At 33.0% G+C, this 22,423-nt stretch overlaps 1 protein-coding gene across 1 annotated transcript in view; it reads left to right on the top strand.

Moving 5' to 3' along the window:
* Positions 1-217: 217 nt before the first annotated feature.
* LOC129233447 (CDK5 and ABL1 enzyme substrate 1-like) overlaps positions 218-22,423 on the top strand; it is a 44,585-nt gene continuing 22,379 nt past the window's right edge. The window contains exon 1 of the mRNA XM_054867473.1: positions 218-522. Coding sequence (XP_054723448.1) covers positions 221-522 — 302 coding nt within the window. The 5' untranslated portion in view covers positions 218-220. The remainder of the gene's footprint in view (positions 523-22,423) is intronic.

Here is a 22,423-nt window from a genome sequence, read left to right as displayed (position 1 = left end):
CTGCAATATTTTTTTTTTAACTTTGTGCTTCCGTATTACGTCCAGTTGATAGGAAAATATCAATAACAAATTAGTAACCCTTCTCGCCGATAGATGGCAGGACACGTCCACGAATTAAAAGGAAAAGTACTGTTTTCTTAGCTTCGCTGTTCTAAATATTATTTAATGCTTATTGTCATCAGCTGTCTGCAGCAGTTCAATGCTGGCGAGTGAATGTGGTATGAGCGCGTTGAGTAAACGGCAAAAATCAAGACGCCGGCTAGCTGCATATAGTTTTTTATCTAATATTTCCTTGGATGGAACTCACAGGGATACAAAACTCGGTATATATAACTTGAGCTTGCAAACTGATTTCGGAAAGTGCAATGTTGCAGTACAGAAACTTAATACCGTAACAGCCAGTACAAAAAACGCTGTATTGAGAACTCAAGATGGAAATGATCGGCTTAATCGAATTGCCGTTAGCGAAGAGAAATTACAGGTTTATCCTGGTCAACACACCGGAAGCAGTCCCAGGGAAAGGTAAGTGTTATTGTTTTACTTCTGTCTCGTTGTTGTCATGCGTGGAAATTAGTAATGCAAAAGCCGTCTGTGTTTTATTGTGTCTGTAAAGAAATTAAGTACATTTCCCGAAAGAATTATTGATCAGATCTGTGATGACAGCTTTTCAAAAAGTTTAAATGTTTCAAATGTTTTAAAATAAAAATTCTCAAAGATTTTAACTGCCTGTATTATTTTTTTAAAATTAATTATCGTCTGTTGTTTCATTCTTGTTCATAAAATGTGCTCTGTGTGTTTTGTTGTCCTTGTAAAGATAGGCACTTAAATTGACACAAATTCGATTTATAAAATTTTGAAGTATTGTATTACAGATTCTTGAATTTCAAGCTGTTTAACTTGAAGTTCAATAGTAAAATTGATTTTTAATTACAATGTCCTTTCCCTAAATTTTAGGACTGCTATTGAAATATTTTGTACAATTTTTATTAATAAAATGTTGCTTTTATTATTCATATTTCTTACACTTTAGGATGTGTATCTGTTTAAGATATTTGGATATTAAAAACTGGACAGTTATTGAAATTAACTATAGTTCATATAGTTTTACTAATTTGGCCTTTTTTTTTCCTCTTATTATTTTTTAAACTTTCCCTCTTTTTTCACCAATAACTTATCAACGAACAAATCATTTAAATTAAATCAAACAAAGTTGCTATCTTTTTGAGTCATTGTTTGAGTTAAAAACGCTTAAATATTTTTTTTAATTGTCTTTGAATATGTTTTATTGAATACTTTAAAAGGCTTTCATTTCATTTTGTTACAAGTATTAACCTGATTTATAAAATAATCAAATATAGCTCCTTGGCTGCGAACATTATTTTGAAGTTAACTTTCAAAACGAATGTGTTTGTTTAGAATGATTTTCAATTTGGAATTTCCAAAATCATAAAAGGGTGTATTACCGAAAACCGAACAACATCATATCTGGGAAGAATAACAAATGAACTAATTTTTAATTGCAAATGTACTAAACTGAATTTTTTTTTTCAACATTCCACAAATTAAATGAAAACTGTACTAAATTATCAGATGACTAAATAACTTTGAGTAGCATTTTACAGGTATACACGGACAACAGGGATGTAAACAAACCTTTGTTTTGTGGAGGAATTTACCAACACAAAACAAGCCTGAAATCAATATGAGCTTTAAAATTCGATTTCATTTGAATATTCTATTTGGTTTTTGTTACAATAGGTTATTTAGGTTATTTCAATGCGAGGATGCTACTGCATTAATCTGATCAAATGTGAAACATGACAAACTTCTTAAATGAAGAAAAAAAATTGATATGTACATGACTTCACCCCTGTTAATTATTTGATATTATTTTAATAACTAAAAAAATGGATGCGTATTATACTCTCTGTACACACTTTCGAAGTAATACATCTTACATTCATATTTTTGACGATGGTAAAAATATATTAAATAAGAATTTGGCTACTTCAAATTTAAAGAATTGTGATGTTTTTGGCAGCGCCAGGTATTCAAAATCTGAAGGAAATGCTGTTTTGTCTTGTAAGAAATGATGTTCACTACAACAAAAATAAATAAGTAACTATAAATAATTACACTGAGTTAAAACAATTCGTCAATAGTAATAACTTTATTTTTTAAAAGAAATAGAAAAAAAGAAAGAAAGAAAGAATTTTAAAAAGTAAAAAGTGAAACAAGATCCTAATGAGAAACGTGTTTTTGAATAGTTTCAAAAACTTTTGGACAGGATTTGAACCCTAAAAACCCACCACTTAAATACAGCCATAACCAACAGTACAAGTAACAGTAGTGTGCACAGACTTTGGTGCGCAATAAAATAACATTGTTTTAATCTATTTAATTATTTACTTAATCAAAAGATCTTATTTTAAAGTTTTTCCAAAGGTTTTCATGTTACTCTCCTGGTTTAGGAACGTGTTCAATATAAATACAGGTAAAAAGAAGGAATTTTAAATCTGCTATATGACAATATTCTTTATCAGGGTTAGATCCATGGTCGTGCACAGAAATTTTGGGGTCCGTCACAAATGACTTTTCCGGGCCCCCCTTCATATTGTTTACTCCTATATTTCATTCCTAGTTTTAAACATATTGTGCCCCCTTCAGGCTCTGGGCCGGTCCAACAGGTGTCCCTTCTCCCCTTCTGTGCATGCCCCTGGTCGGATCTTTAACTTTTGGGCCCTCCTGCAGTAATTCAGCAAGGCCCTAGCTGCCTACTGGAAAATTTTATTTTATTATGGTTTTCCTCTAAATTTAATGAATATAAGCAGTTAATATTTTTGTTGATTAAAATTTCAGTTTGCTTCTTATTGTTTATTTTTCTTAAAAATGAATGTTATTTAAGTTTTTCTTAAGGAAAAGTCAAAAATGACAAAGCTTTTCCCCTCTTTCGATAAAAAGTCCATGCAGCAAAAAGCATTTCTAAAAAATGAAATTATTTTAAATTTAGTCAAGGGGCTGTCTCTTTTACTTAAATGAGTTTTTTTTTTCCTTGAGATGGTGATATGTTTAGAGTGTGGCATGTTCTAATGGTTAAAATATCAATTACTATCGAAAATAAATAAATACCAATCTACTATTAAAGGAATAGTAACAAAAACAATAATTTAATGCAAAAGAGCAATTCCACCGTTACGGACGTAACATTCACAGATTTTAAACAGGCATAATTTCAATTTGGTTTCATAAAAAGCTACATTTTTTTTTCTGTTGTATAGTTTGGTGTTATCAATGCTATCAAAAATTTGGGTGCAGATTGCTTTATTACAAAAAGTAACAAAAATTAAAAACTGCCTGTTACGGACGTAACTCAGAAAACAGCAAAATGTATACATTGTCATACAATTGCCAATATTCCTGTGAATTATTCATAGATTTCTAAAATTTTCTTTGAAATAATTGTTCTAGAGATTTCAAGCTTTCTAATATAAAATATAAATTGGTGCGTCACAAAAAGTAAAATTATCCAAGGAGAAATTAAGCAAAACAAAAGTGGAATTATTCAGTTACAAATAAATTTTTCAAATTTTTAACATGAACATGGGAAAGGGGGGGGAGAGGAGAGTAAGCGGAGAAAGGGGGGGGGCTTCTACAAGAGAGTACTTTTACAGTTTGAGAATTTTTGATGATTTTCTCTAACTCGCAGCAAACATATTAACTGCCAAATTTCTTTTAAAGTTTAACAGTTGCCTTTGATCTCGATCGCCTGAATTGACTCGTTTTGCCAAAGGTGGAAAAAAACAGTCGAAACTGATATCGGGAAAAATGCATTTTGGCCAACATTTGCCTAAGTAATCTAAATCCTGCTTCAAAACTAAATGTGCTTTATCTCAGGATCTGGTGTAGCTAGTTCAATATTTGTTACTTTTCACTCTAATCTAATTATGCTTTTTCATTTAAGTTTTAAAACTATAAAATATTCAACACATCAATGAAACAGTAATCTAAAAAAAAATTTTGGGGGGGAGAGAAAATAACAATAAAAAATAACTCGATAACTTTGGTTTAAACTATTAAACAAGACAAATTCTTATCTCTATGTTAGTTTTTAAATAAGAAGTAATGTCAATTTGGCTATGCTTTCAGAATGATAGAAGTTTGAAGAGAAAAACTATAATTAATATCTGTAATACAATTTTTTTTTGAAAAAAAAAAAAAAAAAACTTTATTAATGCTTTGGATTTTATCTCGTTAAATGATCAAGTAATTTTCACAAAAATCTACTTGGAGAACACTATTTTTTTGTGTCATAGTGCATTGATGAAGCAAAGTTTGAGAAATAAAGGAACCATCTAGAATATTTTTGTGCATATTATTAAGCAATAATTGCTAATCTAGAATTATTAACACCAATTGAATTTATTGCATGATTTGGAGGACAAAAAATCTTTCCTTGAGAGGAACACCTCAGACATGGGCGGATTTATGGGGGGGCAGAGGGGGGCAATGCCCACCCAGTTTTGGGAGAATTTATGTAGTAACAACACATTTTCCAAAAAATTAAATATATATATATATATATATATATATATATATATATATTTATTTATTTCTTTTTGAAGGGCATCTGTGGATTTATAGGGGGGGGGCATAGGGGGCGATGCCCCCCAGTTTTGGGAGGACTTTTTGCAGTAACAACACATCTTCCAAAATCTTAAAACAAAAAAATCATGACTTTTTCTTTTTTGAATAGTTCAATGAAAATGAAGAGAAAAGCAAATGTCCTTTTCTGATGGGAGAAAAGAAAAGAAAAAAAAAAAAACGAACATTAAATACAAATAGTACATCTGTCACTGGGGTGCTGAAAATGTGTCTAAATTCACTATTTTGGACTGAAAACTATTTGGGCAAGTATATGAATGAAAATAAAGGCTAAACGAGCTATACAATAAGCTGCAACACTTATAATAATTGACGATTATTTTAACAAATTAGAACCTAAAGCAAAGGGGAAAAACTCCCCCTCCCGCATTCGCGCTAACAGAATGATCTACTCATTATGATTTGTGTACACATTTCAAGTATTTATTTGTGCATAATATTTATGTTCTTAGTATATTAATTGGCCTTTTGAGAAATTCTAAAAAACATAAGTGTTTTTCCTTTTCTCTCTTTTTTAAGAGAAAGAGAGAGAGAGAATAAATACTATCGCAAACGGAATAACTTTCAGCTATCTGAGTGTTCTGATTAAATGAATCTTTTTATTTAGAGGGAGAGTACAATTTTACTTACTTTATAAATACTGTTTAAAAAGTAAGGTGAGTCATAATAATCTAAGTCTAAGTGAGTCAGTCCTTGTCATTATTGAAATCTAAATAATTGAGTCGTCAAAAGTTTTGGAAAAATTTGCTGAAATTTTATAAAAGTCTATAAAAACTTAACAAAGATTGGTAAAATCGTAAAAATCCTTTAACGGTAAAAACTCAGGAATTTTCGTAAAAATTACAAAACATCAAGCAAAAATTTACAGGTAAGAGTGAATTACAAACAGGGTCGAATTTGTCTATAAGATAAACAAGCTGTTGCTTAGGGCCCCTGCTTTGAAGTGGGTCCCTAAATCCCGAAAAAAAAAATCATGATTCGTTTCTTAAAAAATGGAAATTGCTTAAAAAAACTAATTTCATTTTTAAGTGCTTGATTTCTAATAAATGGTAGAGAGGGAGGGATGCCAACATATGTCAAATTCAGCTCCTTGCCACATCCTGTATAAAAAAATGTAAAAATCATGGTTCTCACGTTTGTAACATATTATTTGAAATAAATTTTTGTAACTCACGTGTTTCATATCTTACTATTTATTCAATCCTGAATGCAGTATTTTGGAAATTCTTTTGTATTGATTGCTTTTATCTTACTTCTGCATATTGTCTATCTGTTTAGCACGGAAAAAAAATACACACTACTTCTATTTCTTTTCGTTTTCTGCCCCACTTGCAACTGAAGAAAAGTTGTTGTCATGAGAAATCTATGATTTCTTTTTTCTTTTAAAGTTAAAATAGCTATTTCTCCCCAAGTTAGAACAGGACTGCAAAAATTTACAATCAAGTACTAAAATACCAGACACTGGAAAGTACAAATGAAGTGCGTTAAATAATTTTAATTATTCTAGAGTCCTTGAAAATAATGAGATAAGTCCAGTGGTTGGAAAAACTACATTTCTTTTGTAGCGAACCACAACTACAACTACTTTTTTCAAAATGTAGCAACTACAAACTACTTTTGAAATGTAGTCGCTACTTCGCTACTTTTTAAAAAATAAATAAATAAATAACATACACATACACACCATTTGAGGATTGAATGAAAACATTTAAAAAATGTTCAGATTATATATTGGCTCATTTAAACATGGAATATTGCAATAAGTTTTTTATTCTTTCTTTCCTTTACTGAAACAATTCGTCAATCCAAACATTTTTTTACCATTTGCACGAATATTCCCTGCAAGAAAGGATTAAGAAGTGGAAGGAATTCAACCTTCAAATTTTTAATCCTTTCCTGACAGTAAGTAGCATTTCATTCAAGAAGTGTAACTCGGCTACTTGAAATTGAGATAAATCCAGTCATAATTTGATTTAAATTTTACATAGACATACATATACATGAAAGTGATTTAGATGATGAGGAGCATCTTTTAAACAAAAGAGAAACTTTAATTTTCATTATATGAGTTAATTTTAAAGAAACTTATATTTCGTAGGAATTAATTGCTTTTGAGCTTCAAGCTAGGGTTCCGGACCGCATTTAAGCATACGGTACTCGAATTTGGACATGTGAATAACACTCGCTCATCATTAGTCGAATCGTCTGTCAATCAATCGTCTTTCGCTGGAAGTGAACTGAGAACGTTAGGTTCGAATGTAAACATCGTGTTATAAGCTGTTTATTGAGTTGTATATTTGAGAAATAAATTGTTTTGTTAAGATATAAATTGTTTTGCTATCTTTTTATGTTTCTCGAAAGCATAGTGGCCGCAATTTTGCTCTGATTTCAAAAAGAAGGTTATGCTTGAGCGGCTACTATTTTGTTGTTTACATTGGATTTCTGTTGCTTGCGATTCGAGTATGCTTCTTTATTACCTTTTTCTTTAATGAATTTTATGCATAAGTGGCGTTTTGTTTTACGCATGGATTGGATCATTAAGAATACTCACTTTTATCTTATTGTTCGATCATTACTAAGGTGAAGTTTGCTACAAAATAATCTTATAATAAATTTTTTCCAAAGTTACTATGAATCGTTATACCAACTGAAACTCGAGTGATGCAATAACTAGAAGCAAATTTAAAAGAGACATTAAAAAGACGATGATTTAAAGGCCTGCAAAATAGCTCAGAAAAGTTCTGTGGAATAGTTTGCTGGACAAACATATCCTTTATAGTATATTTAATTTCTGTTCTACGCTGTCATATACTTTAACGCTGATTTAAAACATCAAGTTACAGTTATTATTATTATCATAGTAATTATTTTCATAGGAACATTTTTTTTCAGTCAAGCATAAGCAAAAAATAACCATAATTGCTTAAATATAAAAAAATAACTTCTTTTTCTGTTTTAATTGCATTTTATAAGAAATTTTATATATAATTTCGATGTTTAGCTGTGTTTCCCTTTGTCAATTAAAACATTTTGCAATTGATTGATTCAACAATAATTTAAAATATTTTAACACCAATGGCAAGTTTTGTACTAATAAATCCTGGAATACATCACTCTGTAGTTTAACAGTTCAATTAATCAAAATTTACTTTGAAATATAAATATATACATAAATTAGCCATAAATAATTGTTTTTTAATCATTTATTAACGCTACAAATCTAAAGAAAACATAGCTGCACAATTTATTTTACACGTTCATAACATGTTTAAAAAAATCTTTGAAAAAAAAAAGGTATTCAAAGTTCAATTAAGTATTTTAAAAAAAGGACGAAGGAAAAAAATAAACTTACCAGCAAACGAACTTTTGACCTGATGGGCATGAATTTCTCGTGTTCCACTTAGTATTTGTTTTCTTTCCAAATTCTTGGACCAAAGTATGTATGTCGACCGTGGACGTTACGTTACTTCCAATTTAAGATATTTTCATCATTTTCTACAATAATATTGTGAAACTTAGCAGGTAGTTGTTCGCTTTTTATTTTCATGGAGAACGAGAGCGAATCCATATCGGCCATCTCAGAACAACATGGCGCGCGTTTCAGCGGCGGCGGCGCGAAAGGCAATTGATTGACAGACGATTCGACCAATGAAGAACGCGTGTTATTCACATGTCCAAACTCGAGTACCGTATGCTTAAATGCTTCCGGACCTAGAAACCATCTCATTGACTTTTAATATGTCAATATATCAATACTCGATCAGTGAAAAAGAAAAAAAAGGAAAAATATCCCAAACGGTGCTACTAATTATCCGAAACATGAAACATAACTAAAAATACTTACTTTACTTCAATGTGCAATTTTAAACAACAGTGGACTCTGACTACAACGCAATTCGACTAACACAAAATGTCTATATAGCGAGTTTTACTCGATAAACGCATTTTGCAGTTGACGCGAATTCCTCAGCCGCAACACAAAAATTTTTGGAGCGGAAGCGCAGGGCTTATATCACGTTGTTTCTTGGGTACTGTATATTAGTTTGGTGAATGGAATTTCCCTTTAGCATCACTGAAAGACAAAATTTCCTGCACCGTACTTGTCGAAACATCAGATTGTTAACATACAAATCGCCGCTCAGCATTTTTTTCTTTCTAAATATGAAGTTAGTGAAATATAATTTCGCATAAGCGAGCTGTTTATCTAAAGTTTGAAACGCATCCCTCGCGTAAGTTGAGGTTCGACTGCATGTGCAAATGGCATTGATACCGAAAGCTTTTTGCTTAACGGGCAAAGTTTTCATGAAACGGAAAAAATTCGTTTCTTTCTTTCTAAGCCATGCTCTATTCAAGGCGAATATTGGGAAAATGTGAAAGTTTCTATGCCAAACAAACTAATGGCGTCAAACAGATACAATGTATGGCATCAAAATAATATGTCAGAGGTCAGCTCGTATTTTTCAGTCTTACGAATCTGATAGGTGCGAGTTTTACTTGCGTAAGACTTGCACTAGTCAGATTTGTTTAAAAATGCGTTTTTTTTTTTTTTTTTTCGAAACTTTATTCAAAAGTAGTTTCAAGAAATCGCTACAAACTACTTTTTTTTGTAGCGAACTACTCGCTACTCTACTTTTTTTAAAAAGTAGTACGCTACACTACAAACTACTATAAAATGTAGCTACTAGAGTAGCGTCGCTATTTGTAGCGCGCTACTTCCAACCACTGGATAAGTCTTTGAAAACCCTAAGCAGAGTAGGCTCCAATTACTTCTACTGCATATTTTTAATCTGTTTAGCCAGGAAAAAAAGTGATACACTACTTCTATTCCTTTTCGTTTTCTGCACTATTTATAATTAAAAAAAGGTTGTTGTAATGATAAATCTAGTTTATTTTTCCTTTCAAACTTAAAATGGCCGTTTCTTACAAAGTTTGGACTATACTGTACAACTGTATAATCTAGTTATCTATTTTTATGTCTATCCAATTAACCTTTATAAGGCGTCAAAATGCAGAAATTTATGTCCATTTTACAAAATTTCCTCCGGGGAGAAACCCCCGGCCCCCTAAAATTGGAAATATTCTATTTCCCACTTAAAAGGGAGCCCTGCGTCACTCTCTTGGTACCAGCTCCCTCCCTTAAGGTCAATTCAAAAAGGACAGCATGAAAACACACATTAATACACACAAATAAGTAAAGAATGGACTTATGCATCACAGGAAACAGACAAAAACATAGGAGTGGGGGGCAATAAAAAGTTGCTAAAAAAAAAATCCTGCCCCCCCAGGAACTCAGTCCTAAATCCGCCTATGACCTCAGAGCAACAGTAGGATATGTGTTATTCCTAGGATTAGATGTCTGAATGTTGCTCTGAGGCGACAATGTGTATTTCAATAATTTTAAAAAATAAAATAAAATATCCACTTATGTTTATAAAATTTTAAAAATCACAGTATCAGAAGTTTTGTTATATCATATTACATGTCATACCCTATATTTTCATTGCCCATCCTGTACTTTTTTTTCTTTTTAATTGGAAATATACATGTGTTACGGACGTAACGTGCTGCTTTTTGTTACGTCTGTAACGCCATTTTTTTTTAAACTAAAGAAATTCTAATGTTTTAAACTATGGTAAACAATTACTCCGATGAATTGCTAAAAGGACAAAAAAGGAATTCTTTTAATTTTGATTTTTTAGGAAGTAACGACAACTTTTGCTAAATTTTTGTTACAGACGTAACATTGAACTTCATTTTTTTTAAATTTCAATTGCCTACTTTTATTTTGTAAAAAAATAAAACAAATGCATGTTATTATAGTATCATGTTAATAGTTTAAGCTGTACTGCAATTAATTTTGTTTATTTTTATTTTGCTATTAGAAATAAGCGTTTGAAAATGGGGTTTTTTTTCTGATTGTTTTGAAGACCCGACTATCATACTTCCAACTAGGAAAAAAATTTATTATTTAATTTTTATTAAAAAAGCAATGCAATATTCTGAAAATACACATTTCAAGCTTTACAATGATGTATAATATAGCAAAGTAACTGCAATATGAAATTTTCACCTACTGGTTTCACTTTTCATGGAATTGCCCAAAAATTAATATAACATTGTCTTTGATAAAGATTCAAAGTCTTTCATTTCTTCTTTTACTTATTTACTAACTCAAGAAATAAAATTTGTAGAAGTAAATGTTGCAAACCAGTTCTACCCATCAAGGCCTGATTACGGCACAGGCCTACTAGGCCTGGGCCTGGGGCCCTCTCTCCTCTCTTCCTAAGGGGCTCCAAATTACTTAAAGAATTATGCATAGCATTACAATTATACAAAAAATACATACATTTTTAAAATAATAGCCTTCAGAGGACCTCCAAATTATTGTGGGCCTTGGGCCTCACTTTTAGTTAGTAGAGCCTTGCTTTGCTATCCATGGAAGTAGTTCCTGGGGCTTAGTTAAAAAGTAGAAGGAGGTTAAAAGAGCACCATCCCCCTTTGACTACACCACTCCACTCTGATTCTAAAAGACATTTTTTGTACAGTAAAAGCAAGGACTATTTTGTGCCACAATTTGTAGTGTCAAAATTCTTGAAAGAGACCAATGAATTATTTTCAAAAGGTGCTTTAGATTTAAATGCATTTATCTTTGTCTCTCCAACTGTCTTTAAAAAATATTTGACACATGTGAGTAAAGTTTTATTGCAACTTGTTTAGCTTTTAGTTTTGTTTATCCACTCCTCCCACACATGGGAATTTAGGATTATTATTGCAATACAATTAGGCATGGCCTGAGAAAAAGCCTGAGATGAAAAAAAATGTGATTAAAATTAATTTTTATGTGCCCATATTGACAAAAAGGAGGAGGCCTGCAACCTGTTCTCACAAGGGAGCCTTCAGTGAATGCGGGGTCAAAGTTTTGTCATCCTTATGAATTTCCTGAAAAATTCATCTAAAAGATTGCTTTCCTTCCCAATTCCTGACATTCTATGCACGTTAAAAAAATTCCGAAACGTTACTGGTTATTTCCGTGGAACGTCTCGGGGTTTCACACGTTTTCACCTATTTCCCCGTGAAAACAAGTATCTTCACAAAAAAGTTTCCAGAATCGCTACAAGTTGTACGCGTGCAGACTTTTCACTGATGTGGAAAATATTTTTAGCAGCCAGTTTAAAGATCGAATGAGCGTATTTATTAAGTGTACCGGTCTGAAGATGCTTACGGTCTGTCCAGTTTGGCTAAGCTCCCAATGGGAGCGAAAAAGTCAATGGATAGCTACAGCTTTGCAAGGCAGGAATTGCAGGCAAGAGATATGCTTGGTTCCTTCTTGCATAGCTTTGGTCGAGGTCAGTCTGTTTTTTATGGTGCCTTGGTAAATCAGGAAGTTTCTAATCAATCACACTAAACCTACTTAATTTTCATAGAAGGTTCTAGAGACAGGACTGGCTGTAACACGGGAGATTTCGCACTTCTTCAAAAAGTTTCAAGGTTAATTTCAGAAAGGTTACTGACTTTTAGCGGAAAACGTTCCTGATTTTTCCAAGATATGTTACTGAAAGAAATTGGGCACATCAGCTGCCTATTATTTTCCAGGAACGTTTCTGAATCGTTTTTACAGTGTGAGAGCTGATGTTTTTCCATTGTTTCTACTTTCTAGTCACTCTGTTGACTTTATATTATTTGAAAAGTTCTGTGGTGACATAAGGACGGGGTGAGTTAGATCGAATCTTCCATACGAAACCGGGTGATAGAAGAACCCAAGTGGACAACAGAACCACCAATTATCGTGTCCAACCCTTAACTGTAACCGAGTTATGGTAGATATAAGGAAAATGAGTAAAAAAATTCTGAGAAAATGACCGATTTCTAAAATTCCTGTAGAACCTACACATAAAATAAGTACATATTTAGAAAGAGCAGAGTAAATCCTACAAACTGATTTTTTTTCCCCATCAAGATAGTCGCATTTTACAGCGAGCTACAAGCTTTGAAACATTGGACACACTTAGAATTGAAATGGCGCCAAAGTTTTCAATCGACATTTTCAAAAACAACCGTATGAGCTACAATCGGGAAAATCTACCAAAAACTTTTTTTTGTATTTTGTTAAGGAAAATGTGGGGTACTTGTAGCATATAGTAGCGTAAGTATATGGACAAAGCGCAAAAAATGTCTTGGGGTAAAAAAAGCTGGAAAACTATTTAAAATTGAGCGTTTTCTGAAGATAAGTATAAAAGACGATGAAACCCAAGAATGGTGAAGTTTCAGATTTTTTAGTTTCCCTGCTTATTAACAGTTAAGGCAAAAATACTTCTTGAGTGATAAAATCTATTGTTCGTTTTTAATTACTACTAGAGACGTACCGAGTAGCACTTTGGCCGAGTAGCCGAGTACTCGCCTTTTACTACTCGGCCGAGTACCGAGTTACCGAGTAACTCGGCCTTTCACTACTCGGCCGAGTTTCCCCAGTACCAATTATGTTGAAAGAAGGACCACCGACACACACCGATGAATTTTGAACTTATTGAAATAGTAGTATAGACCTTCTTGTCCATATAATAGTTTTTAAACTAAATTCCTGCTGAAATTTAACTACAAAATTTTGCAAAAATAATATTTTTTAAACTAAAAATGAATAAATAAAAGGTATGACTTATCAAGTTGGAATTAAAACAAATTAGACAAATTTATTCATTATAGGTCTAGTTCGCTAAACATAAATAATTTTTAAAAGCAAAAAAACAAATATTCAGGAACACTGCAGACACGTTTTTCTGTGTTACAGGGATCGTCTTTTCAGTGCATAACATGTGAACTAAAGAATGTAAAGGCATATGACAAAAAATTCGACTTTTGCCGGATGCCTTTAAATCAACGAGCTCACATTTTGTGCATTGAAAAAGAAATTCCTCGTAACGCCAAAACACGTGTCTGCAGTGATCCTGCACTGCTTTTAACGTTGTTTTATTTCCTTTTATTTTTAAAGCTAAGGTATTTTTATATATCTTATAACTAATTTTAGTTTGTAGCAAAAATTCCATATTTGCACAATTTTTAACAAAAAAGTTTTATTAACTTTCGAGACATTCGAGCCAAGATTTACTCCATTGAAGTATTTCAAACTTCATTATTCTCAAAATTTAAATTTGATTTGTAAATGGTTGCAGAAAATTATATATGCTTGAGCTTTTTTGTAAATTTTAATACATTCAATTTTTTGCAACTACTCGGTATTGGCCGAGTATGTGATCAAAATTTGGCCGAGTACCGAGTAGTTACCGAGTACTCGGTACGTCTCTAATTACTACTTTTTTTTTTTTTTTTTTTTTTGCGTTTTGCTTTATTGTATTTCATTTTGTTATGCAAAACTACTGTAGAACTTCAAGCAGGGTTGGCAAAAATCCGGGTTGTTTTTAAAAAGCCCATGGACCCAGGTTTTTTTTAAAAATAAAACTCAACTAAAGCTGGGTTTTTAAAAGAAATGTGGGTTTTTTGTCTTTTTTTAGGGAAAATATAGATACTTGTAGCATATTTTAGCGAAAGTATATGAACAAAGCACAAAAATTGTCTTGGGGAGAAAAAAGCTCGAAAATTCAGCGTTTTCTGAAAAAAGTATGAAAGACGACAAAACCCAAGAATGGTGAAGTTTCAGATTTTTTAGTTTCCATGATTATCAGCAGTTAAGGCAAAGTTACTTCTCGAGTGATAAAATCTATTGTTCGTTTGTTTGTTTTTCATTACTATACTTTTTTTTTTTTGAATTCTACTTTATTGTATTTCATTTTGTTATGCAAAACTACTGTAGAACCTCAAGTAGTTTAAATCACTTTTTACTGAATTCCTGCTTAATCAAGACATTTCTCTGAATTTTATTTGCCCGTTTTTCTATTTCTGTGTACAGAGTAAGAAATATTAAACTTTTTCGTAAGATAATGAAAATACTGTACATCCTATTCTGTTTTCTCTCCGACCGTTTGTAACACCTGTTAATTTCTAAAAAATATACCTTGTTTATTCGAGATTTGTGACGTGTTGGCTTGCAGAAAAGAATTCAAATGAAAGCCTTTTAGCTAGAGTGGTTTCCTCTGTACAATCTACAAATATTGAGAAAATTAGACGTGACGAGACTTAGTCAAGATAATTTGATTTATTTGTTGACCAGTTAAAGAAAAAAGTTAAATATATTTATTTAAAATTTTTGAAGTATTTTTTTTTTTTTGGAAACTTCTCGGAAAATTTAAAAAAACCCAAAAGTGGGCTAAATAATGGGTTTTTTTAAATAGGTTTTTTCAAAAAACCCTTTGGGTCCAACCCAATTGGGTCCAATCTGGCCAACCCTGCTCTATCGTGTTGGAATATGATTTCCGCTCTCTCCGAACCAGGAAAGGGTCCTTACTCACGGTTCTGCCGTTGTTGAGGAGTATGTTCTGGACCGAGCAGTGGAAAACCAAGTGTAAATACACGCACGATTGTTCCACAGAAGGTGGACTTTCACAAAATAAAGTTATGAAAACGTTGCACCAAAACAAGTATCACCTTTACCATTTAACACTACTACAGGAATTGCGCAATTCAGATTCAGGAAAGCAGGTAGCATTTTGCAGATAACTACTAGCCCGAGACATTGAAGAACACCATTTTCTAAGAAATATACTGTGGACAGATGAGTCGTTGTTCACTAGAGTGGGCATCATAAATTTGCGTAACTGGCGTCAATATGCTGAGCATAATCCTGTTTTAACCCGAAGCTCATCATTCTGAACTCGATTCAGCTTAAATGTTTGGTTTGACACAATCGAAGAACATTTGATTGTTCCGTATGTATTTCGAAGTAGCCTAACAGGAAACACATATTTAGAGTTCATTGAACATCATTTGCCTGGCTTACATGATGCTATTCCTGTTCTAGAGAGAACGAAATTAATTTTCCAACGCGATGGAGCCTCTACACATTCTTCAAATGCCGTTCAAGATTTTCTGACTGAACAGTATCCCCAATGGGTTGGTAGTACGGTCCTCATTCCTTGTACACCTAGACCACCAGATCTGACTCCAGTGGACTTCTTTGTTTCGGGATTCTTAAAACAAAAATTTTACAACGCAGAAATGGCCAGTTTGCAGAAATTGAGCAACCGGCTTGATGGAACAGTAGTGAAACTAAGAAATGAAATTTCACTTAGAGCAACGGTCGTTTCTGTTCGCAAAAAAGCAAAGGCATGTATCAGGTGTGGCGGCAACCAAATTCAGCATCTTTGTTGTAGATTTTGAAGATTGATTCAATGCACTCATTCATGTTAGTGTAACTTTTTTCCCCTTTGTAAAAAGCATGGGAAAGTAATGCTTCTTGTATTTCTACTTATTGTTATCTCTTGTGTTTTTTTCACTTAATAAAATGTTAAAACTATTATTCTGATATAAAAATATCATTTTCTTAAACAAAGAAAGCCACATGCTTACGTGAAACACGAAATTTAAAAAAGAAATGTGCGACTCTTCGCTGAATTTCTGCTGGACTTGAAGCCCAATGTAATTTGTCGTTGTATCCAGGGCTGTGGAGTCGCAGTCTGACTGATTATGAGGTCTCGGAGTCGTTCGAAAACATGCCGACTCCCACTCCGGGTTTCTTTTTTTTTCTTTAACTTTCACTGACTCTCCTTACAATCTTTAAAAAACTGACTGCCAGTTTATTTATTACATGTACATAAAAGCATACTATAATAAGAAAATAACTCATTGTGGTAACCAGCTTTGTTTGATTCTTTATCGAACTTTCTGTAAACTACGCCGCAGTCTCCTAGTTTGCTTATTTTCTAACTTGATTTAACTGATATTAACTGTCAGCAAATAGTTTTTTCGCCTAACATTTTCTAAGTAGTAATCACTTTCATATAAAAGTAATAATATATTTTTTACCTCGATCTCGGTTATAAAATAGTAAAAAGAATGTATCGTTTGAGCAAGTTGGGAAACTTCTGACGTTGCTTGGTAAATTCAAAGAAGTGTTGTTACGAAAGAAAGCGCGAATCCAAAAAATCCAATAAAATATAAATGTTTTTTTTTTAATTTAAAGACTTTATCCAAGATAGCTTGGTTATCACTAAAAAGTACAAAATAAAAGCACAACATGATTTATTGGTTACAACACTCAGTAATTGTAGTTAATAATAAAATCTTCATATTGAAGTTAATTCTAAAGCTGCGAATGCCAATAAAACTAAAATTAAAATTGAGCCAAGAAATGTAGATATAGTAAAAGCTATTCGTACAAAGCTGTATACAGCCGCATTTTGTGTAAAATTTGCTCCAGACGTACATATACCCAACTCTCCCCGCAATATAGTGCAATGTTTTCGTTGAAATTTTTAAGATGAAATCTAAGATTTACCATTGGGCATTTTTTTAGAAATAAAGTATTTCAATTTTTATGGACTCTGAAATTATGTTGAGGTGTCACCCACCAGATGGGCGTCACCCGGGAGGGGGGACGCCCCCTCTCAAAAAAAGTTTTTTCACCTAGCAAAAAAGTTTTTTTTTTTTCCTCTTAAGTTACAGTTTGAAAATTTAAAAGCACGGGATTTTATCCACATCTTGTAGTTGAACATTAAAGAGAAGCAAATTCATCCTTTTCAATTTTTCAAAAATGGGCTTTTTAAGTAATCTCACTTTAGAAATTGCAACTATTGGATGATTTGATTTTCAAATTCAACTTCTAACGTTGTATGCATCTTAGGTTTACTGTAGAATACATCAAGAAAATTTCATAAAAAGGAATTAGTATTTCAAACTTTGTTTAGGGGTTTTCCCCCTTTCCATGCGGGGGGGGGGGAGATTTGAAAAAAAAAAAAATAATAAATTTAAAAAGGCGGAGTCGGACGTTTCAAAATCCAGGAGTCGGAGTAGGCCATTTTTCTTCCGACTGGTTGTATCATCTGAAAGCTCGTGAAATGAACCAGTTTTTGGTAGATTTGCCTGATTGTAGCTCATACGGTTGTTTTGGAAAAAGTCGATTGAAAACTTAGGCACCATTTCGGTTCTGAGTGTGTCCAATGTTTCAAAGCTTGTAGCTCGCTGTAAAATGCGACTATCTTTATCTTGATGGGGAAAAAATCACTTCGTAGGATTTACTCTGCTCTTTCTAAATATGTACTTATTTTATGTGTAGGTTCTATAGGAATTTCAGAAATCGGTCGTTTTCTCTGAATTTTGTTTTTTACTCATTTTCCTTATATCTACATCTACCATGACGGGGTTACAGTTAAGGATTCGACACGCTAATGGGTGGTTCTATGCTCCGCTTGGGCTCTTTTATCACCTCCTTTCGTATGGCAGATTCGATCAAACTCACCCTGTATATGACTGATAATTTTATTAGTAGCCTAACTCAATCTGGCTGAAGTAAAGATTGCAGGATTCTAGATTCTGTTATCAGGTCTAAAAATTGGAACATAAAGATCCTTTCCAAAAATGTCCATTTCCAACGGCAATGCTTCACCCCCTCCCCCTCTTCGAATGATAAAGAGCACTGACCCCAAGAAAGCGATCCTTCCAAAAAAGAAACCAATCAATTCTTCTAAAATACACCCTCCTAAACATTTCAACGCCGTAGTTTGTGCTAGGACCCTCCCCCTCCCCTACTACCCATGGCAAGAAAGAGAACAGTTAAGGAAAAGCTTCTGAAAGAGGGCCCTCAAAGTGCTGAGGGTCCAAAAAGAGCAAAAGGTACATACTGATTTTATCCAAAAACAACAAAAATCAACCCCTGCTTATATATAAATATAAATTTCTCATGATCATGTCACTTATTTACTATACCGTTCATAGCACAGCTGTTGTCCTTTGCAGAAAAAATTACATACACACAAAGGAGTATCCATTCTTCGCAAAAGAAACACGAACCCCTCCCCCCCCCCCCCCAAAAAAAAAACACACATACACACAGAGATCTCCCCCTCAAAAAAAATCGAACCTCCCATAATGAGAGAAATACCTCTTAACTCACATCCCTTGAAATTTCAATGGCTCAGTCTGCACCATAGCCGCCCCCCCCCCCCCCCCAGGTAGAGACCCTTGTGTTGTTTACTTTTGACCGGTGATTCTCATCATATGGCTGACACCCTTCTCGGGGAAATTTACTGTCTGTTTTCCTTAGCTGAGACCTTCTGCCAATTTGCGCATGCGTCAGGTCTGGTCTGATTTTATGAAAATAGGGAGTGGAACCAGGACGTAAAAGGTGCAAAATGAGTGTTCATTGCTAAAGTAGCGTCGAAAAAGAGATATGAAGTGTGCAAACGGAAAGTGCCCATTCTTAACCTATCGCCCCTTTTTAAAATGGAATCTATCCCGATTGCTAGTCTTGCTTTCGAGAACGGACAGTATTTGTGAAATGCGTCTGTGTCGCAACAGACTTGCTGTAGTAAACTGACGGCAAGGAGTTCTCTGAATCTCTGATCCATCCGTCATTCAACCAGCTCTCCCGATTCGTTTACACTCCCAAATTTCGATGTATTCACCCGAACTCCTTATTGAAATCAATGTCTCCTAAATTTTAATCTTTTAATCAAAGCAACAAAATTCCCCTCTAAAAGGGATTTTTCAGTGAATAGAAGTTCTAGAGAAATCCCTACTGTAAAACGATCGCAAAAACGAAACCTTTTCATACGAGTAATGAAAATTGTATGCAATGGTGGCCAATATTTCAGGACAAAGGAAAAATCCCTAAATCTTGGCTGCATTTGGTCGAAAAGTTATGCAAATGTTCATGACTGAAAACTAATGGTAAAAGAAACTTTTTTTTTTTATAACTTTTATTCTAAATACATAGGAATTTCGTGTTTATAGAATGAAGTTCGAATATAAACATCCCTGTTATGCGGATAAAACTTTTCTAACAATGAGATCGTTTCCAAAATTTTAAAAGTATTTTTTTCTGAAAGAACATGCTTAAAAACATACAATCTATTTTTTTAAATAATTTGTTTAAGTTTAATATTTTTAGAAAATTACTTAAATCGGTGTGCTTTCATTGTTTACATTTCTTGCCGATGACATCACAAATGATGAAATACCATTCTGTGTTGTCATTCACAGAGCAAAATATTTAATTCGCATCTTTACTCACGTGTATTGGCAACGATATGGATGATAGCAAGCATAGAGCGCAATTTTAATTCGCTTCTTCATTATCATAACGTGGAAACGCGGTATAAAGGAGCGCCAAAGAGCATCATTTGTGACTTCATCAAGACCATGCCTTTTTGAAAAATCGGACAGTTTAAGAAAATAATTAAATAATAACTATTGGGAAAATAAAAGAATTTTTTGGGTCCATGTTATTACTTTTTTTTTTTTTTTGCTTATTCTATCAATTTCAGTGACTAAAAGTACTACTTTTGACTGAAGGAAACAACCCCCTTAGTTTTGTATGTTTTAAAAAGCAAAATTTGCTTGTTTTTTGTTCTGCACATAGCACTATATAACAGTATTTATACTTTTGGGCAGTTCACTTATCGGCAGTCCGTCCCGTCCATCCCGTTTTTTGACGTGACGGACTGCCGACGAAAGCAGAGCAGCGTTCACATACGGTCGCCGCACATCAATCACGTGACTAAATTCCCCCGCCAGAGAGAAGAGCGCGCTGCTTGGCGGAAACCAGCGAATCTGAATACATAGAGAACAACAGCTTTCTCAAAAATCCCGGCAAATAAGAATCACCCAGGCAAACAAATAGGAAATTTTCTGTTTCTGTACGTGTGAATGGGAATTCAAGTGACGATGCAGTTCTCAAACTATTCAACATGTTTTACAAAAAAGGTTTCATTCAAATTTTACGGGGTTCCTTGAATCAGAAAGGAATGGTCCCCGACTGTTGAGCCTTCTATTCTGCTTCTGAATTTATGATTTTTCTTATTTGTGTACGGTTATAAAAACTATTTCAACGGTATAGTTATTCAGTAGTACTTAATAACATTCTAAACTACTGGGCTTATACGATTTTTTTTTTTTTTTTTTTTTACGCAGTCGGGTTTTTGTTTTTATTTAATAATTTTTCATTGAATTAGGTCAAAAAACGAAGAGACGGGGAAATAATACGCCACAAAAGTCATCGTACACTAAAATATTTTTTAAAAAAATCATGATTAAAATTATCATATGCCATTTTTTAATTATTTTTGCATTGTGTTGGACCTTAAAATCCATTTTATAGTGAAGTACTTGATAAAATGCTTTAGAAAAGAATCGGACCGAAAACAAGGTAAGAAAAGGTCAATCGGCAACTTTTTTAGACTTAGCTGAAATTTAGGTACTACTTTCTTCATTAAATCTATCAATAAAAAGTGAAGGAACTGTCCTACAGTTTTCTTTTTGACAACATTGGAAAAAACGAGATTTTTTACTCCAGATCTCTCTCGACCTGTGGTCGAAAAAATTAGCTTTCCTTCCTCAAAATATAAAAAGTTACAAGCGTTTTAAAATCAATTTCGAAATATGTCATTTTGATTCAGGTTATCAACCATTTTATTTTCGCGTTTCCATGGTTACGTTTTTTGAGTCCATTGTTTAGTTCCTTATTTTGCATCTGATTTCTTAAACTTATTTTATTTCATGTTTCCATGGTTACGCTTTTAAAATCCATCTTTCGCATTTTAATTTCTTAAAAGTATTTTAATGTCTGTCGTCATGTTTGGAAGGGTAATTTTGTATGGTGTTTTTTTTTCTTTTATTTAAGTTATTCTTTAAGCTATTAAGTTATTCTTTTAACTAATTGTTCAATATATGTCACTTGACACAATTTTTGTTCTCAAGGTAGACCGGGCAAAGCCGAGCAACGCAGTTCCTAATATATAAAGGTTTGAAAGCTACTGTTAATGTGATTTTATACCTTTTTGTTTGTTTGGCGAAACATTTATTATTGCCAAAGAAAAAACATCCGCTTCACTCGCAAAAGGGCTGGGTTCCGTTAGCGTGGTCGCTTGGCACGTTAGGCGCTGAGCAGTTCAGTCTAGGATTATTGTTTTAAGGCAACCGTTAATGTAATTCATTGTTTTGGCGATTTGTTTTGAAAGGAAAGAAACTTTTGATTTGTTTTTATCCGAGTGAATTGTTTTCGTCTTTTTTTCTGGCGATGATTTTTGAATGTTCCACGGGATGTTTTTTTTTTTTTTTTTTTTTTTCCGTTAGACGGATGGATTATGATAGCGTGGTTGCTGGGCAAGTTTGGCGATAAGCAATAGAGCTGCGGAATTATTTTTACATTTGAAAGATATTATTTGATGTCTTTTTTTGTATATTTGGCGAAATATTTTAAATTTCAGTAAAAACCGCTTCACTCGCTAAATAGAGTTTTAAAGCAACTGTAAATCTAATTTAATGATTTGACGAAAAGTTTTAAATTCCAAAGAAACTTAAATATATTTTTTTTTTTTTTGAAAGGTGTGTACGCATTTTGTACAAAGAAAAACTATCATTTCACATCAGAGGGGGAGGGGGTGTCAATTTTTTTTATTCAACGGACTTCCATTAAATTTTTAGCTCGGGCATCGCTGTGCGGGTACTGCTAGCCAGTAATAAATAAACTCAAAACGTTTTGGAATTACGTCTTACTTACAGATAAAAATGAATTCAGCATTTTTGGTTAAATTGTTGTGTAATTGTAAATGGAAGAAAAAATTAGTATTTTAAAGGTGAAGTTGTTCTTGTGTGAGGGTGCATATCAGCATCAGGACTTGGTAGTTTGGAATTTTTTGATGAAATGATGAATCAT

The sequence above is a fragment of the Uloborus diversus genome, unplaced genomic scaffold (genome assembly GCF_026930045.1).
Source record: "Uloborus diversus isolate 005 unplaced genomic scaffold, Udiv.v.3.1 scaffold_422, whole genome shotgun sequence".
NCBI classification, from domain to species: domain Eukaryota; kingdom Metazoa; phylum Arthropoda; class Arachnida; order Araneae; family Uloboridae; genus Uloborus; species Uloborus diversus.
The sequence above is the reverse complement of the archived record's forward strand: the minus strand, read 5'-3'. Positions and strand labels throughout refer to the sequence as shown.